Source organism: Vulpes vulpes, chromosome 6 (genome assembly GCF_048418805.1).
Source record: "Vulpes vulpes isolate BD-2025 chromosome 6, VulVul3, whole genome shotgun sequence".
Classification (NCBI taxonomy): Eukaryota; Metazoa; Chordata; class Mammalia; order Carnivora; family Canidae; genus Vulpes; species Vulpes vulpes.
The window spans coordinates 5,550,243-5,569,790 of NC_132785.1; the positions used below are offsets into that span (position 1 = coordinate 5,550,243).

Genomic DNA, 19,548 nt, shown 5'->3' on the forward strand with positions numbered 1-19,548 from the left:
AGTCCTTAGAAAAAGGGAGAGTTCAAGAATAGAATCTGAGTATACAAAAGCAAGAAGATTTTCTTCAGAGTTGTTTTGATTCTGGTTCCTCTCATTGGCATACTCTGCTACACTCAGAATGCCTGTTCTTACATAGGTGATTTTCCTACTGGCATTCCTTCCCTAAACTAATTCTGGGGAACTTTAGTTCCCATTAACTAGCTAGTTGTTTTAGGTTGTGAATATTCTTCTCTATTTGACCTGACCCTTAACTCATGGGCCCTACACAGGCCTACGGTTAGGATTCAGCCAATTCAGTAGGAAGATTCAGTTGACCCCAGCAACCAAGAGTGCCAGTTAGCCATGCCAAGAGCCAAATGGGAGAGGGATAATGCATAGCTCTCTAAAGCCAAACCCTAGAGGCTCAAGCCAAAATCATCCCTACAAAGAGAAAACAGACTCAGCCATTAGTGAGGGACCCAAGGAGGCAAAAAGAGTGGAAAAAGGAGCGAAGATGTTTAAAGAAGTGCTCCCTGAAGAACGAAATTCACTGTGTTCTACAATAAGTTAGCTCCCACCAAATGTTAGCTAATCTGTGACAGATTGCACCATACAATGAAACATTGTTTTGAAGTAAATCTTCCCCACTCCATAAAAATGACATTTTATGGCTTTTCTTGCTAATTTTTCACCTATTTAGATTCTGCTTGACAGAGAAAGTTGACATAGTTAAATAGTATTAAGTCCTCTGAGCTCCCTCAGCTGGCAAGAAGCCCCCACCTGCTGTTATGTAGATTAATCCAAGTTAAATATTTGTAACACACACACATAGGGAGAGTCTGCCTTTTGTCTTCCCGTTGTCTGGAGTCACAGAAATCAATTTGATTTCATCCAAAAAAAAAAAAAAAAGAAGAAAAAGAAAAAAATCCTACACCCTGGGGTTATCATATTGACTTAAACATATGGCATATCATGATGCCCTGCATGATGCATTTACCAAATGGAGGAAAAAAAACAACTCCCAAGGGCCAGAGGCCCATTAGCAACAACTTCCTATTTATCAAATTTGGGTGGCAACAAGGGGATGAATTACTGAGCTTCTATGTGCACATCAGTCCCCTCTGCTCCTGTGTATAGAATAGATGTGTAGTCACTAATTGGTAAGAGAAAATACTATCCTTGTCTTCCTTCATTTGGAATCTCTGACACTATTTTGGGTAAGACTCAACAACTTCCCAAATCTGGAAAATAGGCACAAAAAACATTTTTAAACTTAATTTTCGGAGGCCAGGCTTACTTAGCAACATGATCTACTAGGAGTTTGAGATCTGCAGCCATGAGGTCTGTGTTGAAGTCCCTGCTTGGCTCTTATTAGCGGGCTAACCTCTGCCAAATCCCTGGCATTCCAGTTCCTAAAGCTGCAGAAGAAACGGTAATGTCTGCCACACATGTACCGAGGATCATGGGGGTCACACCAAGTGCAAAGTGCTGGGCAACTGCCTTTCACTCACCTTCTGGAGGTTACCCAAGGCTCAGAAATCTAGCCAGCATGAGCAATGGGTTAAGAGTGAGGATATTCCAGTCTCTCACTCAACATCTGTCACAACAGTTTCCCATCAACAAAGTGGATAAAACTCCTCCTTTCCCTCACATGACTCCTCCTGAAGACCCATTGCTAGTGAGTGGAATAGGATACTGAGAATCCGTTTAGCTCAAAGACCACTAACCTAATCTCTCAATTTTGTAGCAGATTGGAACACCTGGGGAACTTTTAAATATAAAAGTAAGGAATTTGGAAAGAACTATCTACCCAGAGAAACTGAAGAGACCTCAGGTTGGAGAAGATTTGCATATGAATGACGAAGGGATGGGCTGCTCCAAATACCAACATTCTTAAAGTGCTGCAAACAACTCGGAGGCTCAAAATCCCATTTGCTGAAAGGAACACAGTTTTTAGCTGCAGCAGTTTTTTTCAAAGCCCTTGAGGTGGCTCCACTATATAGTAAAATTTGGGAACCTCAACCTAACTCCCTCTAGAGTCACCCAAGTGTTCCTTTCAACCTCTTGGTTCTATACTCTGTCCTAGAATCAAAGCCCAGGACACTAAATTTTGAGCCTCTGTGCCTCCCTCCAGTAAGCCTGGGAGCCATTTACCCCATCACTTACCTCCAACTGGGAAATGTGAACCATGAGTAAGTAGAGGGCACCCAGGGAATAAGGTGGTGAGCCTCAAGTTGGGGAGAGCACAGGCACTCCTTTCCACATTGGGTGAACAGCAGGGTCACATAAAAAGAGATTTTGAGGTCAAATAAAATTGTGCTATTCTCAGCTTACCAAAGTTAAGCAGATTTCTTCATTGCAGGACTTCTCAGATTTTTAAAGTTTGACTATAAGTCTGTGAGAGAGGATTGTGACAGTATTTCTCCCCATGGAAACTTCCATTTTCTCAGAGCATGTCAAGGACTAGTGTTTCAAAGAATATACTCTGAGAAACTTAGAGCAATGTTGGGGGTAGGGAAATCTGGCAGTATCTGGAGACACCCTTGGTTGTTACAGCTGGGAGTTGTTTACTGGCATCCAGTGGACAAAGGCCAAGGATGCTGATCAACATCCAACATGCAGGAGAACCCCCCATCACAAAGATCTTTGTCAATAGCACTGCAACTGAAAAGCCCTGGCCTAGAGTGACCTCTTCTCCTACAGGCCATCCTTCATGCCATAGCTTCAGAAATGGAAGACGATGAAAGAAAAAAACAGGAGAGAGCAGACAGGAGTAGGGGGGAAAGGAAGAAAATAATGAAAGAGGAAAAACAGACAATAATGAAGGAAAAGGCTGGGGGGTGGGGGACAGAAGAAGACAGATTCATAAGTGCCTAAACTCGGAAGTGACCAAGATGTCCTCCCGCAGGTTGAACGGATAAACAGTGGTACAGCCACACGGTGGAATATTACTCAGCACTAAAAAGAAATGAACTATCAAGCCATGAAAAGACATGGAGGAAACTTATACACATACAGCTAAGTGAAAGAACCAACCTGAAAGGCTCCATACTATATGTTTTCAGTATACAACATCTGGAAAAAGCAAAACAGTGGACACAGTAAAAAGCTCAGTGGTTGCCAGGGGGTTAGAAGGGCAGGGTGAAAACACAGAGCACAAAGGATTTTTAGGGAAGTGTGAATACTCTCATACTATTAACAGTGGGTATGTGTCATTATCCGTTTGTCCAAACCCGTGGAATGTACGATACTGAGAGTGAACTACAATTGAAACCACAAACTCTGGGTGATCATGGGGTGCCACTGTAGGCTCGGCAGTCGTGACACTGCCCCACCCTGTTGGGGATGTGGACAACCCGAAGGCCAAGCATGCCTGAGGGTGGGGATCTATGGGAACTCTCTGCACTATCTGTTCCATTTTGCTGTGAACCCAAAAACTACCAGAAGGAAAAAGAAGCCAGAGCAGCACACTGATGTTAACTGGCCCTAGCCTTCTCATGCCTTTATTACTTCCCCGCGTTTAGGAAGGTGGTAATTCTGCTCCTCAGCAAGCACACACTGGTGGCTGAAGACCAGGAGACAAGTGGAAGGCAGGAAGTTTTCTTTGGCCGAGTTTCCGTGCCCAGTGCTCCTTGGAGGCCTCAGACTCTGCTGGGCTTCTTGGGGTCCTTGTTCTTGGCAGGCATGAAGGCGTAGAGCTCCTCAATGAGCATCTCCATTCGGGCAGTGACCTCAGTCACCGTGTCGATGACCAGCTTCTGCTGCAGCTTCAGCTTGTTGTTCTCCCACAGGGCCTTGTTCTCCTCCTGGAAGATTCTGTGCTTCTCGCGAAGCACGTGAAGGGCCCTGTTCTCCTCCTGCAGGAGGCGGTTCTCTTCCCGGAGGATTTGCAGGTTCTGGTTCTCCTCCCGCAGGGCCTGCAGCACCTGGTTCATCTCTCTCAGTAGCTCCAAGGACTGGCTTCCATCCGGCAGGCCCGAGCCGGCTTTCATCTCTTCATCCCCAGAAGACCCAGACAGGTTACCGACCATCTGGCGTAGGACCCGGAGTGTCTTGGAGTCCTCCTGGGGGGTCGACGGCCCCTTGGACTCCTCAAAAGGTGAGGAGAGGCCTGTGCTCTGGTCTGGCAGCAGCCCAGGCACATGGGCCTCCTCATGAGGCAAGGGGGCTGTCTTGTTTTCCTCCCCGGGGCCTACCTTCTCCTCCGTCTGCACCCAGTAGGCCTTCCTCTGCTCCAACAGCTGCTGCAGGGCCCTGTTCTCTTCCCTGAGGAGCTGAAGGGTGCTGTTCTCCTTGCTGCGGTGCATCTGCAAGGCTGTGTCCTTCTTCACCACCTCCAGGGCCACATTGTCCTTGTGCAGCAGTGGCGAGGATGCCCTGCTCTCATCATGGCCCAGTGTGGCCTTGTGCTCCTCCCAGAAGACCTGCAGGATCTTGTTCTCTTTCCGGAGGGTCCTGTTCTCCTCCCGCAGGGCCTTGTTCTCCTCCCGAAGGGCCTTGTTCTCCTCCTGCAGCAGGTACTCCTTGGCCAGCCTCTTGTGGTGCAGCTTATGGTGGAAAGAGGAGGATGGAGAGAAGTACGGGGACTGGAGGCGGCAGTTTTCGTTCACCCACCGCCCATCCTGGAAGACAAACATTTCATCGCTGAGCTGCACCCGAGGAGGGTTGTAATCCAGCTCGAGGTCTGCCTGGGAAGTGGGGCGCTCCATGGGGTCCAAGGGCACAGAGGAGAAGCGATTCAGCGGGTAGGAGTGCTGGCTGACCACTCTGCGGCTCAGCCTGGGCAGGGCAGCCTGCCTGGCACAGCGTGGGGTGGGGTACAAATTGTGGAGCCTCAGGAAAGGCTCGGCTGTGCCCCTCTGTGGGAGAGAACAGAGAAGCCCAGAGTTAGTCAAGGAGCTAACATACCCAAGCTTGCTGACCCGGTAAGAGGCCAAGATAACCCACAATTAACTCAGTTTGATAGTCCGGTATGGTCACAGAGGACACTTTTGTTTGGTCTCTTGGGAGTCCTCAGGAGAAAATACAATTGATCCTCATTCTTCACAGCAGCTCTGTTTTGTAAAATTAACTGCAAAGACTAAATCACAAATACCAAACCACTGCTCCTAGGAGAAATGTAGGGTTAGGTTCCTGACAGCCTTCAGCCACGGTTTTGTCAATCAATACATAACTTTGTATTTATATGTATTTCTGTTGAAAGACATCTTACTTAGTATACATTATGAATTCATTCACATTGAACTTACAGCCAACAGCACTGTCTCTCATGCCTGAACAAAGCTTATCTAACCCATGTTTTTTCTCTATAAGGCACATCACACCTTCTTCCATTTAGGAACACTGGACAGACCTTCAATATACTTGGGGGCATTTGAAATCATGAAATCACCCCAAGAAAAGCACAAATAAACTGTACGAAGGACCCTATTCTACAGTATGAAAGCAGAAACAAGGCTTCTTAGCTAGAATGTGCACATCAGGTGACTTAAATTTCTCATCACTCTGTGCATGTCTGTAAATGACCACCAAAGTGCCACAGGTATTGACTGGGTGGTTACAGATTTCAGTGAGTGGGCAAATACACACATAGGGAATCCATGACTAATGGCAACTGCATATGTATTTTACAGGTTGAAAGCATTGATTTGGAGTCAACAAATATTTTGATTTCAGGCCCCACTATTTTATCAGTTACAAGGATATGGCAAGTTATTTGAGTTTCAGTTTCTACATTTTCAACTTGGGATAACTACATCAACTGCTTTGCCTCACAGAGATATTTTTAGGATTAAAAAACATTATGTATGAAAGCATGAAACATGGGCTCTGGCACACTTCTGTCACCTTAGACGAGGAATAAACACTCTTCTCAATCAACCCCAGCTGCAGATATGGACCCATAACAGGCACAGGCAGAGAAGCAGCATGAATCTCCCCAAGAGACACCCAAATCACTGTGTCTGAAATGGTGGTGCTGTCCATTAGCAGAGCCTGCTCCCTTGTCCCATTCAGGCTTGTCCTTCACTCTTAGCAACCCTGAGGTCTGTCCTTCCAGCAGCCCCTTTCAAATCCACCAACAGAGTGTTAGGCTCAAAGCAGAGTCCAGCTGGTAATTTTGGAAAAGAAGGGTACCATCACGGACATATCACTGAGCTCTGATGGTTCAACACAGTTGTTGATAATGAGGACAGCAAAGAATACCAAGGAATTCATAGAGAGGAATTCATGATGGTGGCCCATACATCTCAAGACCATTATATATATATATATATATATATATATATATATATATATATATATATAAAGGGGATCAGAGCCACAGAGCTTAAATCCAATAAGCTAGTAGCTCTTATACTTTCCATTTTAGAATAATCAGCTGAGTGTGTTTAAAATTCAGACTTATTTTTAAAATTTATTTATTTAGTTTTGAGAGGGAAGGAGCGAGCATGAGTAGAGAGAGAAGGTCAGAAGGAGGGGGAAAAGCAGACTCCCCCCTGAGCAGGGAATCCCACATGAGGCTAGATCCTGGTACTCCAGGATCATGACCTGGACCAAAGGCAGATGCTTAACCAACTAAGCCACCCAGGCACCCCTTAAATGCAGATTTCGGAGTTCCCTACTTGTAAGACTGATTCACTTAGGATGGATTATGCTCCAGGAATCTGCATTTCCAATCAGCTCCCTCAAGCAATTCTGGCTACAGGTGGTCAGGACAGTTCTGAGTCAGCTGGAATGTGCAGTCTGCCTAGTTGGAGGTTACACCAGGGTTAAAGGCTGAGGTATCAAGACTGGGGGTCATAAGAATTCTCATCCTCATTCTGTCGCTGATGGGCAGTATGAAACTAGAAACTTTTACCCTGTCTGAGACCCAAACATTTTACTAGTAAAAAAGAGAAAGCCAGACTCCCTGATCTTAAAGGCACCTTCAAGGGGTGCCTGGTGGCTGAGTTGGTTGAGCATCCAGCTCTTGGTTTTGACTCAGATCATGATCTCATGGGTCGTGATCTCAGGTGTTGTGGGATCAAGCCCCACCTTAGGCTCCATGCTCAGCAGAGAGTCTGCTTGAAGATTCTCTCCCCCTGCCCCCACTCGTACAACATGCACTCTCTTTTTCTCTAAAATAAATAGATCTTTTTTTAAAGACACCTTCTAACATTTAATGTCAATGAAATATACTGTAAAATGGAAATAAAAACACATGCCCTGTTTGGTTCACCACACTGTTGTAAAGATTGAATGAGACAACGATTGCAAAAGTGTTTTTAAAACTGCCAGGTGCCATGGAAATGTAAGGTATTGTAATCAAGAAATGTATAATTTGCTAATGGAAGAATTCTGAGGTGTATTCAGAAGGTGGTGAACAGGTGGAATGTGTCCTGGAGAAGAGGCAACAATTGCAGCAATGAATTTAAATAAAAATAAGACCATGATAGCTATTTCTAAATACACACAAAAAGCATTTCATCTTAAGTATACTGCAATGTTCTCCAAATATCAATTCCTCATTTCTTAGTTATTTTCACAATTTTACAGATAGAGAAGATAGAAAACAAGTCACATTGTCTGCATTAGATATATGGGTATAGAGAGAAATATAATTTGCACGGTGTATCATGTTGGCTAGGATTCTTTAAGACCCAAAGAGCTAGATAAATCGAAGTCACAGTTCTATGCTATTAACTTTGCAATAAGCACATGTCATTAACTTTATAAGGATGTGTTTAATCTTCTAGATAGTGAGGGTAAAAGAACATTCTGCAATCAGAATGAACTTACTTTAAATAAATCCAGCCTCCATGGTTTTCATATTTCTCAATTAGGAAAGCACATTGGCTCTTGTGGCTGAACCTATGACCAGACTGAACCTCACTGTGGGCAGCCCAGCCCATTTAAAGTCCCTGGGTCCCAGATTTCGGGGAAGATTCACCATAGTCACTAAGGAGTAGATCATGAGAGGACCTCTCCATCCAATGTGGGGCCCCCCCACAGCAGGATCTCATTCTAGAAAACATTACCATGGAAATAATGGCTTTAGTCAACAGTGTGTATCCCAATCTTGAAAAGAAAAAGGAAGAGGGAAACAAATATTGAGCTCCAATTTCATGCCAGGTCTTAAGCTGAGCATTATGCCCACAGAATTAATTTAACCCTCGCCATACTGACTTAATGTTGTTATTATTATTCCCATTTTGCAGACAGAGAAACAAACTCAGAATCTAAGTGAAATTATCAGTGTGAGTTCACCCACTAATGTCACAAACCCAGTCCTGGCTGCCTGAACTTACAATGTGTGAATCACGCACACAGGAAATCACCATGGATTTCTCAAAGGACTTGTAGTAGTTAGGGGGTGAAGATAGTTTTGTTAAGTTTGTACTATGGAAAACTTCAAACAAACACAAAAAGAGAGAGAAGAGTCCATTAAACATCCATGTACCCCTCACCCAGCTTCTGCAGTTACCAAGTCCAGGCCACTCACATATTTCAACTGTACGTCCACCCAACTCCACCACCACTCCCCACCCATTGCATTGTTTTAAAGCAAAGTGTATAGACATCGTGTTATTTTACCCATAAATACATTAATACGTATTCTTTTGACAAATCGTCAATACCATTAACAATGATCACTTAATATGGGCAAATACTAAGTCAATGTTCTAATTCCCCCAATTTTCTTATTTCTATTTGATAATTATAATTATTTCATTTCAATGAGAGATGCACACACCTTGATCCAATTGAACATCCAAAGATAAATCACTAATGCTTTCTACTGTTTATTACTGCTCAGAGTATTCATGATGGTCTTTAACTCATCATATCCAGCTGCCTTTATTCTGCTTTGGGTACCCGAGGAGTTTTCAACTGTCCTCTCAGCAGAAATGCACTAACTAAAACCTTACCATGTGGATGACAGATCCCTCCCTAGCTATCAACAATCTGGATATTTGGACTCGTATCCTTACACATGCCATCAGGTGACCTTGGTCACATCCTCTCACCCTCTGACCTTGGTTTCCACATCTGTATAATGAAGGGTCGGTAACATGATCTCTAAATGTCTTCTTGGTCTAACATTCTCTGGTCTAGTGGACTCATGTTTATAAATGGGCACCACTATGGCCTCAGCTGCCCTCTTTACCATCCTTAACATCTTGCCCCCTTCCTTTAAATGGCCAATGCTTCCACACAGACTCTATGCCTTCTCTGTCACATGCCCACAACACCCGATCCAGAAAATGTTGACAGGCTAATAGGTCCCCTCTTTACTTCCTTCCCCAGAACCTAATTCCCCTTTCACGACTAGTCTTGTATCTTCCCTCCAATTGCCAGACAGGATCAAGGAGGTCAAAGTCCAGTGTTGCCTCGTTAGCCTAGTGTCTTAGACAGAACACAAAAACATTTAAAAATTCTTTAGCAGTCATGGATTTATTTTCATGATTATTAGAAGAACATACCTGTTTTATCAAACCCAAAATCCTATGAGTAGTATCAAGATGAGGTTAAAGTAAATCAGTACCTTCTTCTGAAAGTGAGATTTATAAGGAAAAATACCAAATATCCAGGCAAGGCATTTCAGAGACTCTAGGAATCATGATTAAAGACAAGAAAAAATGTTAAGACTAGATAAATTCTTTCTTTCCCCAGTTCCAGTCAGACCTAGCTGGACACAGTCCTTAAAGAAAGGCTCCTTCCTGGCCTTGTAAAAACTTCCCACCCTAAATCTGTTTCTACTCTGAATATTCTTGCACCAATTCTTGCTCCACATTTGTGTTGATGAATCAACTAACATTAATTTGGCACCTGGTCTCAGACCCTGCCTTCAGTGAACTTCTGGTCAATTTGAAAATTCAGTGAGTAGCACCAATTACTGCTTGGTGCAAATGAGGGAAGTCAAAGAGCAGTAGGCAATAACGTAGGCTGTACAATATGGGGGTCAAGGGACCAGGCATCATAAAATCCAAAAAGAGTCCTAGCTTTACACTGTATGAGTGCGTGACCTTTACAAAATCATTTCATTTCTGTGCCTACATTTCCATATCTAGAAAATGTAGAGGCTAACATGATTCAGAGCCACCCTATATGTTTGTACAAATAACCAACTTTAGGGGATCCCTGGGTGGCTCAGTGGTATAGCTCCTGCCTTCAGCCCAGGACGTGGTCCTGAAGTCCCAGGATCGAATCCTGCATCAGGCTCCCTGCACGGAGCTTGCTTCTCCCTCTGCCTGTGTCTCTGCCTCTTTATCTCTCTGGGTCTCTCATGAATAAATAAATAGAATCTTTAAAAAAAAAATCAAAACAAAATAACCAACTTTAGAGGGTGCCAGTCACAACTGCTGTTGCAGTGTACAACCTGTATAACCATCCACAAACAACCTTACTAACATCTGCCCTATTTCTTTTAGGGAGTTTGTTTCACAGTCCAAAAGTGAAAGGAGAATATGTCACCATTGGTCATGGGTTCATTATACCTTTCCATCACCTTGTTAGGAGGACAACCAAGAGACTCTTCCTCAGGAGTGCCGTGTTCACTGTTGTAACCTAAGATGCATTAGTGCCAGGGATCCAGAAAGGGGCTTGGGCACAGACATTTCCCTCCCAGAGCCCGAATCCCACCTGTGGATGGGAATCCCTCCTTAGCATAAGGCCTGGCCCTCTCCCTGGCATCTCCTTTTTAAGTACAAGTGGTCCTGCAAGGGAATTGCTTGAAACCACCAACTACCAAGTGCCTTTGTCTATCGAACTTGTGGCAAATAGAGAGCATGGAGGAAGAATGGCCAATGGGAAGGGGGTGGGCGAGAACAAAGGGGAGGTGATAAGACCAAGGTCTCTTACTGATACTGTGGAGTTTCTAAGGAACAGGACTCTCTCAATGGGACCTTCCAGGATGGAGTAGGCAGGCTTAGCTGACATGCTCTACAGTTCTCTCCACTCCTGGAAAACTATGGCTACCACACACTAGAAGAGATGTCCAAATGCCCCAGTAGACTCCAAACCTGCTGACCAAGTTTTCTGTAAACACCTACTCTCCCAACATTCCTGAGGGTTACAATCAGAGAACATTAGCCATGTGAGGTACTATTCAGGCATGTGGAGCTGAGGCCCCAGGATGCTGAGAGGAAAAGCCCGGTATGCTACTAATTTTCAGATGGAGGGACAAGGCTGAGTCTCATTTTCCTAATGTTAAATTAACTCAGCTGCCTAGCACCATGATACAGCCAACGTTGGTTTTAATAAATGCTAACAGGTAAGAGGGTCATTCACAGGTCAATGTGAATGATTTTGAGAGAATTATAAAATTAACAGCAATAAGGATAAAAATGTCACTATATGTGATAGTTTCAGGTAACTGTTTAACACAGAATCTCCTGGAATCTTTCTCCCAAATTGGGAGAGAGATGGGGATTGTCAGCAGATTCCATAGCTTCTTATTCTTGAAGAAGCCCAAACAAAGGAGAGTGAGAACAAGAGTCCTCCATAGAGCACTGGAAGGTGCTGTTGGAGCTCATTCTGATCTGGTATAGACCCTTTGCTAATGATCTAGCTATAAACAATCCCTTCATGAGAAGTCACCCAGAGCACTCATCAGGGAAATAAGGAAGCCTGTGAGAATGGGATGGTCATGCGCAGAAGGAACCAGGTCGGCTAGCTTGGGCAAGAAATAACAGTGATGGCTGGCAAGTTAATGCACTGTTGGGAAATAGATCCAAAACCACAAATATTTAATGTGAGAAGAAAAACTGGAAAGCGATAAGACCTGAAAAGACCTAAGGGTGATAACAAATAGTGAACCACATGCATTTGCAGTGTAACTGAAAAGCCCAAATGCCCAGCATAACTGGGAGCTGAGAAGCCAGAGGCACTTTCTGGAGACATAAAAACGGATGGGCTGCGTCCCAGAATAAAGCAGCATGTGACAAATCCACACAAGGAACTTAGAGGCAGGCAGTTAAGGTGCCCACAGAGGAGGTGCTATTTCCTAAAGGCAAGAGAAGAGAACAGAGAGAGCTAAGATGTGACCTGGCCCCACCAGGTGGCATAGGCCTAGCTTGTGGTGTAGTGGAGAGAGTGGACACTGGCCTGCTTTCAACCCCCTATCTAGCTCTGCCATTACTGGAGGGGCTGCTGGGGCTCAAGTTTCCCATGCCTATACAATCCCTACCTCACACTAGCATTGCCCAGTGCCTGCCACATGACCAAACCAGTGCTCAGTCACTATTTTTTCCTCCCCTTGTTAACCAGCTCACTTTCCCCTGAGTCATGCACAATTTCATTTGGGGAGGTCTAATGAGTACACTGGTCCCTTCACAGTCCTGGTGGTGGCACAGTCCAGATAATCTAAATTTATAGACACCCACACCCCTCCCTCACAGTTTCAGCCTAGAGCATCCTGGCAGGTGTCTGAAACTTGGTGTATGACTTGGGTCTCCCTGGCAGGTATACCCATGAGGCCACATCTGCCCATGAGGGGTATACATTCCATGCCCTCCGTGCCCTCCAAAACCACAACAGCAGCACCAAGTCCTGCAGTGCAGGAAGTGAATGGCCCCAGAACAAGCTTGAGCCTTCTTAAACCACCCCCCAGGTTCTGTTCACCTTCTCTCCTCCTTCAGGCTGGCCTATCTCTGGGACCTATGCGGGAAGAGTTGTACTAGGTATAGACAGAAGACTTTTTCCAATCTCTTTATCACATGACCACTATTTCAAATCCTATTCCTGGGGCACCTGGGTGGCTCAGTGGTTGAGAATCTGCCTTTGGCTCAGGTCATGATCCCGGGGGGCCTGGGATTGAGTCCCACCCACATCAGGCTCCTTGTGGGGAGCCTGCTTTTCCCGTTGTCTATATCTTTGCCCCCCCCCCTTCACAAATAAATAAAATCTTAAAAAAAAAAAAATCCTATTCTTGCCCCTATCCCCAACCTCACCCTCAGGTTGGCACCCTCTTCCTGTCCCTTAGTGAGGCTGTGAACAAACCAAAGGCACAACACCCACCCTCAGGGGAGTAGTGGCCAGCAGAATTTCATGGCATTTCAGTGGAAAGAATCAGACCTAAAGCAAGGTTCCTTGAGCTGTAGGAACCCTGTGGGCAAGCCATCCTGTCTAATGATCAGGACAAAGTAGCTTATAGTCTAGGCTTCATGAGCTGAAACTGATGAAGTGGCTACTCACTACAAAGTTATAAGGATAATGGGAAAACAAAGATCCAGAATGTTCTTTTGTCCTGTCTTTCCCTCCTACTGAATATATTTGCCCAGACTGTTACAATTATCTCCACCTATTGAAAGAATGACAGAGGTCTTCTTTGTAATCTTGTTCTTCGCAAAATCCTTAAGATACGGCTTTAGAAAACATGTATATATCATTTTGTTATGTGTACTAGATATAATTATGTAGTTATATATTATATATGTAATTATATATTAAATATATGTTACTATAAATAAATAAGTATATATATAGGATGCCCACTGGTACTCGATCCTGTTCCTACACACCCTGTACCTCGCTTTCAGGTAGTTACCTCTGCATTGGATTCCTCCAGCCTACATTTCAGCCCCTCTGGTTGCACAGCCATGATCTTCCAACAGTGCCTTAGGTGACTCTGGAGAAGCAAGGCTGCCCCTTTGTGACATAGCAGCAGGAGAAACAATCCAGTCAGGAGAACCCCACCAAGGAAACTGCTGCTTAGCAGGACAATACCTGAGACTCTCCAGACTGTCAAGACTTCATCCATTTACGGGCCTCCTTTCTGAGTTCCCCTTCCACTCTATCTTTGTATCCAGCAGGCCTCAATTCCCTTGGCTCCTCCAAATCACCCTGTACCTCTTGGTCCACGTCCTGGGCTTTCTACTCATGGATTCAGTCATATGCATTTGGTTCCAAGTCTCAGTTCTAATTCTCTCCCAGAAATCTGGAATGGTTGTACAATAGCAAGCACCAAAACATTGAAGTCTGGGAAGAATGTGGCTTACTTCAGAGTGTCATAGAAACTGTAAGCATTATGAGGGCTGAGAGGTCTTACCAGGTCACTGAACCCACCTTCCTCATTTGAGGGATGACAAACTGAAGACCCAGAGTAGCTAAGTGAATTCCCCTTGGCACACAGCTAGTTGGCAACTAGAGGTCCTGACTACCCTGTTCATTCTACAATATCTTGCTACAGTCTTGAAAGAGGAGGGTTATTCCGGCTACAAGGAAGTTGCACCCTTCTGTGATTATCCCTACCTGAGGCAGAACCACATTGATTGGAATTTCTAGGCTTTCAGATCTGGTATCTCTTTTTCTTGTAATATTTGGCCTCGAGTGCTGTGGGAAAAGAGAAAATAAAACGATTTCTGCTTCCCAGCCCATCCTCTGAGCTTCAATTGCTCAATCTGAAAAACAGATGACTTTCTATTCACTTATCCCCTCTTGTCAACTATGTACATTATGAAAATCTGAGTCTGAAACAATGTGATGATAGTATCTGAAAAGATGCTTATCAATCTCTAGACAGAAATTAAGACAGATTTTATAGTTGGTGTTAAAAACCTTCCAAAAAGTCTTTGGAGCAGAGATACCCATACCTAATACCTTTTCTAAGGTTATTACTTCTATCTCAAGTAAAAAGCCATACCAATGTTAGGTGCCAGGTATAGGTCCTATGTAGGAGTTGATCACCAAAACACTCAGAACATTCCAGAGGTGACATCACAAAAAAATATGGTGTTTTTCAGGGCTCATGGTCTCTCTGAGCATCACAGGTGGGAATGAGGCACCTGACAGGAAGAGTCACCCTGGTTATGTCTACCTGGCTGGTCAGGGTCAGTGTGACACACAATAACCCAAACATTAGCCCCCTATTTGGTCATCTTTGCTACTATTCATATCCCCACTGCCTGGCTGGGCTGTAAGCCCTACCTTCTCTCTAGAGCTAGCATCTTCTACTTGGAGTTGTATCACTCAAAAAGGGAGAAATCCAAACTGAACTCATTTCAGACCAAGAGAAGCCACGGAGCCTGAGATATTTTCTGACACCCAACCAATTCTCCAATTCTCTGAAGCCAACTGTATGTCCTATAATTCAATTCAATTCTTAGACAATCTACCTGGAGTGGGTGTCAGGTCACCTAAGTTAAAGGGCTCCGTCCCACAAGACTGCCTACACCAGACTTTAGACACCAGTCACAACTCTCAGGCCACCAGTATTTCTGAATGACCAGCTATGAATTGGTGGGGGCCCTACAAACCCCTCCTCACCTCTGTAATTTGCTAGGATAGCTAACAGAACTCAGGAAAACACCTTACTTACAATTACTTTGTTATAAAAGATGCAGCTCAGAAACAGCCAAGTAGAAGATGCTTAAGTCAAGGTATAGAGGGAGAAGGACATGGAGCTTCCACACCCTCACAAGTCATACCATCCTCCCAGCTTCTCCATGTGTTCACCAACCCAGAAGCTCTCCTAACCCTATTAAGGGTTTTTATGGAGGTTTCATTACCTGGTGGAGGTTGATTAAATCACTGGCCATTGGTGATTAAAGATTTCCAGCCCAACCCACCCCCCCATCCCCCATTTCCCAGAAGTGGAGAGGTGAAATACTTGAAAGTTCCCAACCTCTAATCACATAGTTGATTCTTCTAGCAACTAGTGCCCATCCTGAAGCCATCTAGGGGCCACCAAGGGTCACTTCATTAGCATAAAGTCAGGTGTGTTCGGGGGCACTCCTTGTGAATAATAAAATCCTGCTTTAAATTCTTTTGGATATATACCCAGAAGTGGGATTGCTGGATTATATACAGTTTTATTTTTAATTTTTTGAAGAATTTCCATATTGTTTTCCCGTAGCTGCTGTGCCATCCTTTTACATTCCCATCAACAGCTCACAAAGGTTCCAGTTTTTCCACATCCCTGTCAAAGCTTGTTTTCTGTTTCTCCAAGGGTTTCTAGTGATTAACTCTCACACCGTTGGAAAACTCAGTTCAGCTTTCCCTTATAGATGCACCTCATAGAAGCACCTGTACATCGCCCTTGGGCACTGATCTAGGAAATCTAAACAAAGAGGGAACTAGCCGTGCTCATTTCCTGGGGGTGCCCAAACAAAGGACCATGAAATGGGGATGCCTGAGTGGCTCAGCAGTTGAGCATCTGTCTTCGGCTCAGGGCATGATCCTGGGGTCCAGGATGGAGTCCCACATTAGGCTCCTTCCTTGTGGGGAGCCTGCTTCTCCCTCTGCCTCTCTCTCTGTGTCTCTCATGAATAAATACATAAAATCTTTAAAAAAAAAAAAAAAAAAAGACCATGAAATTAATGGCTTAACACAACAGAAATTTATTGTCTCACAGTTCTGGAGTCCAGAAGTCAAAATCATTGGCAGGACCATGCTCCCTCTGAAACCTATAGGGGAGAACCGTCCTTTGCCTGTCCCCTGGCCTCTGAGGGTTGTTCACAATCCTTGATCCTCCTCAATTTGCATGTGCAGCACTTACATCACTGCCTCCACCTTCACATGGCCTTCTCCAGACATGTGTCTACAACTGTTGTCTCCTGGAGACAGCTGTCATACTGGATTAAGGTCCACCCCATTCTAGTAAAATCTCATCCTAATCCTCTCTTTCTCTCTCTCTCTCAAATGAATAAATAAAATCTTTTATTTATTAAGTATTAAAATAAATACTTATTTCTCACAAGTTCTGAGGCTGGGAAGTCCAAGATCAAGGTGTTAGCTGATTTGGTTCCTGGTGAGAACTGCTTCCTGGCTTGCAGACAGCTACCTTCTCATCTGTAAGGACTCTATTTCCAAATAAGGTCATATTCTGAAGCATTGGGGGCTTTTAACTTCAACATATCTTTTCGGGGTTGGGGGATACAATTCAACCCATAAGAGAAGCTAACACTGAACACCTAATGAGCACCAGCAAGGTGCCAGATACTTTGTGCTATTTTACTTAATCAGAGTCATTGGTACATATATCAAGTCCTCCCCCCTTGGTTATAGCCCATCCTTGAGGTCCCTAAGACCATTGCCCTGGCCCATCTCCAACAGGTTCACTTGAACCCCTTCCGCTAACAAAAGATAGCTCTAGTGCCAAGGAGCACAGCTCTTCCCTGCAAGGTTCCTCATGGACCAAGGTATCTGGTAGTATGCCTTATGTATTTTATTACTATTATATGTATTATATGTTATTCTTATTTGTTATGATTTTCATTTTGTGACTTTTGCCCGGTCTCAGTCACCCTGCTTGGCCATGTTCCACCCAGTGTAGCAAAATCCTTACCTCTGTCCTGAGGCCATCTCTGCATAAAGAAACACCCCACCCCTTTTTAAGCTCCTCTTGGCTTCTTACTGTGACACACTCCCTCCCCCAGAATGATACCCATGACCTCAGGAGAAACAAGATATAATTCTTCCTAGAAAGGAAGTCTTGCTATTAGATGATCTCAGAAACTCCCAGGATCCAGATGATGGTGGAAATCATTCCTTTTTCCATTTCAGTGCCAAGTCGTCCAGCAGAGTTCTCCTCTAATGGGTATCTGGGGACCTTTCTTTTTGTGGGTTCCCTCCGCCCTCACCTCTGCTTTAGTCCTCTGCCTTTATTGTGCTAAGAGGCCTGGCTCCAGGTGAAGGAGCAGCCACCATACTGTGGCTGACAGTGATGGCTCTCACAGCATGACAGTGACTCATTATCCCATCATCTGAACACAGATCCTCTCTCCCCATCCATCTTGCAAGGGGGAGTGCTGGAGAAAGGGAAGAAAACGAATGGACACATGGACTGTCCTACCACATTAGCAGAAAAACAACTTCTTTTATTGAACCCAAAGGAAGGGTACTGATAATAAATGAGGATGACTGGGCGCCTAGATGGTGCAATCAGTTAAGCATCCAACTCTTGGTTTCAGCTCAGGTTGTGATCTCAGGGTTGTGAGATTGAGCCCCAAGTCTGGCTCCGTGCTCAGCACAGAACCAGCTGGGGATTCTCTTCCTCTTCCTCTGTCCCTCACCCCGCCCCCAGTATTCTGTCTCCGTCTCTCTCAAATAAATAAATAAATCTCAAAAAGAATAAGGAGGAGGAGGAGAAATGAGGATGCAAATAGCCAGGTCATGGACATTAGTATCAGCAGTGTGGAAATCTGGAGACCAAGAATTAGTTACTTACTGTATGTCTTAGCATGTCTTAACTCAGTGTATCACAACAAAATGCCACAGACTGAGTAGCTTAAACAACAAATACTTGGGGCGCCTGGGTGGCTCAGTCAGTTAAGCGGTTAAGCCTCTGCCTTTGGCTCAGGTCATGATCTCCAGGTCCCAGGATGAGTCCCATGTTGGGCTCCCTGCTCAGCAGGGAGTCTGCTTCTCCCTTTCCCTCTGCCCTTCTGCTTGTGCTTGCTCTCTTTCTCTCTCTCTCTCAAATGAATAAATAAAATCTTTTATTTATTAAGTATTAAAATAAATACTTATTTCTCACAAGTTCTGAGGCTGGGAAGTCCAAGATCAAGGTGTTAGCTGATTTGGTTCCTGGTGAGAACTGCTTCCTGGCTTGCAGACAGCTACCTTCTCACGGTGTCCTCACAGAGAGAGTGTTCTGATCTCTCCCTCTCTTATAATCCCACCCTCAAGACTTCACTAAACCTAATTACCCACCAAAGGCCAAACCTCCAAATATCATAACATGGGGGATTAGGGCTTCAACATACGAATTTTTTTTTTTTAATTTTTTATTTATTTATGATAGTCACAGAGAGAGAGAGAGAGAGAGAGGCAGAGACACAGGCGGAGGGAGAAGCAGGCTCCATGCACCGGGAGCCTGATGTGGGATTCGATCCCAGATCTCCAGGATCGCGCCCTGGGCCAAAGGCAGGCGCCAAACCGCTGCGCCACCCAAGGATCCCTTCAACATACGAATTTTGGAAAGACACAAACATTCAGTCTCTACACATGTGACTTGGGCAAGTCACCCCACCTCTCAGAAGTTCAGTCTCCTCATCTCCAAAAGGAGTAAATGATATGTAATTTGAGATAACATACATAAAGAAGCTGACACTCAGCAAGTTCTCAATACTCACTGCCTCAGAGCCCTTTTACGAAATTGTCTTGCTCCTTTTGACTTAAAATCTCAAGCAGCTGACACACAATTGGCGCTGCTGTTAAAAAAAAGTCTTGATACTACAGCTTCTGCAAAGGCTCTATGGTTGCCGGATTGATAGGGTTTTTTTTGTTTTTAAGGGAGAGCGTTTGGAACAGGGCCATCCTAGTACTGGCATCTACAGTTGCCTATTAGCTGGACTCCTTCCCTCTCCAAACACACGTACCCATGACTCAGTACGGAGAAGCTTCCTTGAGATTGCACCCAAAATGCCTGTTATTACTCAGATTAACACTGTCATCAATCATCCACGTTCCATGAGCATCCACAATTGGTGGACGCTACACGGGAAATGGAGGTAGACATGCCTCATGGGTGTCTAATCTAAACAGACAGGTAGAGCAGAGCCAAAGGAAAGGGCAAGCATGCATCTAAGACTCTTCAGGCTTTCCTCACCTGCAACTACTGGATGATGAATCACAGAGAAAAATTCA

At 44.5% G+C, this 19,548-nt stretch overlaps 1 protein-coding gene across 1 annotated transcript; it reads right to left on the reverse strand.

Moving 5' to 3' along the window:
- Positions 1-3,455: 3,455 nt before the first annotated feature.
- Positions 3,456-15,497, reverse strand: CBY2 (chibby family member 2). The gene is made up of 3 exons (XM_072762557.1): positions 15,468-15,497; positions 14,212-14,292; positions 3,456-4,838 (listed from the first exon to the last, which is right to left on the reverse strand). The coding sequence occupies exons 1-3, from the start codon at positions 15,495-15,497 to the stop codon at positions 3,621-3,623; spliced, it is 1,329 nt and encodes a 442-aa protein (XP_072618658.1). The 3' UTR covers positions 3,456-3,620.
- Positions 15,498-19,548: the final 4,051 nt, after the last annotated feature.